General features: G+C 37.7%; 1 protein-coding gene across 1 annotated transcript in view; it reads right to left on the reverse strand.

Moving 5' to 3' along the window:
* The window catches only part of LOC111786654 (shaggy-related protein kinase alpha-like), a 3,025-nt gene extending 1,195 nt beyond the window's left edge, over nucleotides 1–1,830 (reverse strand). The window contains exons 1-7 of the mRNA XM_023666888.1: nucleotides 1,602–1,830; nucleotides 1,386–1,478; nucleotides 1,026–1,085; nucleotides 624–896; nucleotides 389–463; nucleotides 238–294; nucleotides 8–148 (exon numbers count right to left, since the gene is read on the reverse strand). Of these exons, the coding sequence (XP_023522656.1) occupies nucleotides 8–148; nucleotides 238–294; nucleotides 389–463; nucleotides 624–896; nucleotides 1,026–1,085; nucleotides 1,386–1,478; nucleotides 1,602–1,718 (816 nt within the window). The 5' untranslated portion in view covers nucleotides 1,719–1,830. The remainder of the gene's footprint in view (nucleotides 1–7; nucleotides 149–237; nucleotides 295–388; nucleotides 464–623; nucleotides 897–1,025; nucleotides 1,086–1,385; nucleotides 1,479–1,601) is intronic.
* Between the last annotated feature and the right edge of the window lie 6 nt (nucleotides 1,831–1,836).

Here is a 1,836-nt window from a genome sequence, read left to right on the forward strand (position 1 = left end):
CAACTACCTGACCAAGCAATAGCTCAGCAAGAACACAACCTGCAGACCATATATCAATTGCTGAAGTATACTCTGTAGCTCCAAAAATAAGCTCAGGAGCTCTGTAGTATCTTGAACAGATGTAGGATATATTTGGCTCCCCTTTCACCTGTATACCAAAATGAAGATAATAGTATCGACTTGGTCAGACAACAGTAAAGCCCAATGATCTTTTTTTCGTGAAAAAGAAGAACATACCAGGACTTTTGCACTCCCAAAATCACATAGTTTAACCTGGTGAGTATGTGGGTTCACCTGCATAAATGGATAAAAAAGAAAAAACAAATTAGGTACATAGGTAACAGGAGCAAATAATGAAGAACCATAACTCTTGCTTTTCTCAGCTTACCAAAAGGTTTTGAGGTTTAATGTCCCGGTGGCACACCCCAATACAACGGTGGATATATGACAATGCTCTGAAGATCTGTGAGAATATTATTTAGAGAGAGATATAAAACTTAACCAATGTACGCTGCACCGCTAATGGGTAACACCACTTTTATTCCGCATGATGTAGACTTTCAACATCATTAACTAACTGGCCAACATTACATTTATTGAAAAGATATCCAGAAGAACAATACCTGGTACATGTAAAGTTTTACATAGATCAGTGGCATCCTTTGATTCAACTTGTTGTAGTGCTTTATCACCCTATGAACTGTTTCCGGGACATACTCAAGAACAAGGTTGAGATACAGTTCATCCTTTTCGGTGGTTGAGAAGAAGCAATGCTTTAACGCGACAACATTTGGATGATCAAGAAGCCGCATAGTTTGCAGCTCACGGTTCTTGTACCTTTTGTCTTGGAGAACCTTCTTTATAGCCACAGTTTCCCCAGTCTCTAAGCACTTTGCCTAAACAAGATACAGAAAGTGATAAAGGCATACACAAAGTACACATCCCCGATATCTGAAAAAACCTGAATGTAATTTTTTTAAAAACATAAAAGGTAAAAAGTTGCCATCAGCTGGTGAAAACATTACCTGAAACACGACTCCAAATGATCCATGCCCGACAGCACGTTCTGCCATGTAGCTGATTGTCTGCATTGAAATACCAAGTACCATTAAAGGCACAACAAACAATGACTAACGATAATAGGTAGCGAATCCAGGCCAACTACATAACAATTTATGTTTCAAGTTCAAGACATAAATACAAAATGTATAATGAATCTCAGTACTTAGAAACAGAGAGGAATGACCAACATATGATATAAATGATGATCAAGCAATCTACAAGAACTTTCACACTAGATAATGTTGGTCAGCCCACTCAGACAGTTGATATTCTTAAAATGAAGGTGATAAAAGGAAGAATTGAATATTATGCATATTTCATACCTGCTTTGGGTAGCCATTTCGACCACCAATTGTTGTCACAATAATATGGCCTGTCTCTGTCCCATTGCCATCGACAACAGTTGCTTCCACTTCCTATGTCATTGTTTCAACACATGAGAACTCATGGAAAAGACCACGAACGAATATGAAAACTAATTCATGTAAATGATAACGATTAGAAATGAAGCTTAAGAGCATAAGAAGATGCAAGCATACCTTGTCATCTCTAATTTTCATGTCATTCATCTCTTCGGGTAACCTATCAACACCAGCAGCATTATGACCAGCTGGTTCTCTCAAACTTGAGGTAGAAACAACACCCATAGAAGCCATTTCTTGAAATTGCCACGAGCTTTCTTCAGTGAATGATCCTTATAAAACTAATCATTCACCTGTTCATATGAAATCAGATAAGCCAACTTGTTCACATACCTTCATTCCAATAACATCT

Source organism: Cucurbita pepo, unplaced genomic scaffold (assembly GCF_002806865.2).
Source record: "Cucurbita pepo subsp. pepo cultivar mu-cu-16 unplaced genomic scaffold, ASM280686v2 Cp4.1_scaffold002283, whole genome shotgun sequence".
In the NCBI taxonomy this organism is placed as follows: Eukaryota; Viridiplantae; Streptophyta; class Magnoliopsida; order Cucurbitales; family Cucurbitaceae; genus Cucurbita; species Cucurbita pepo.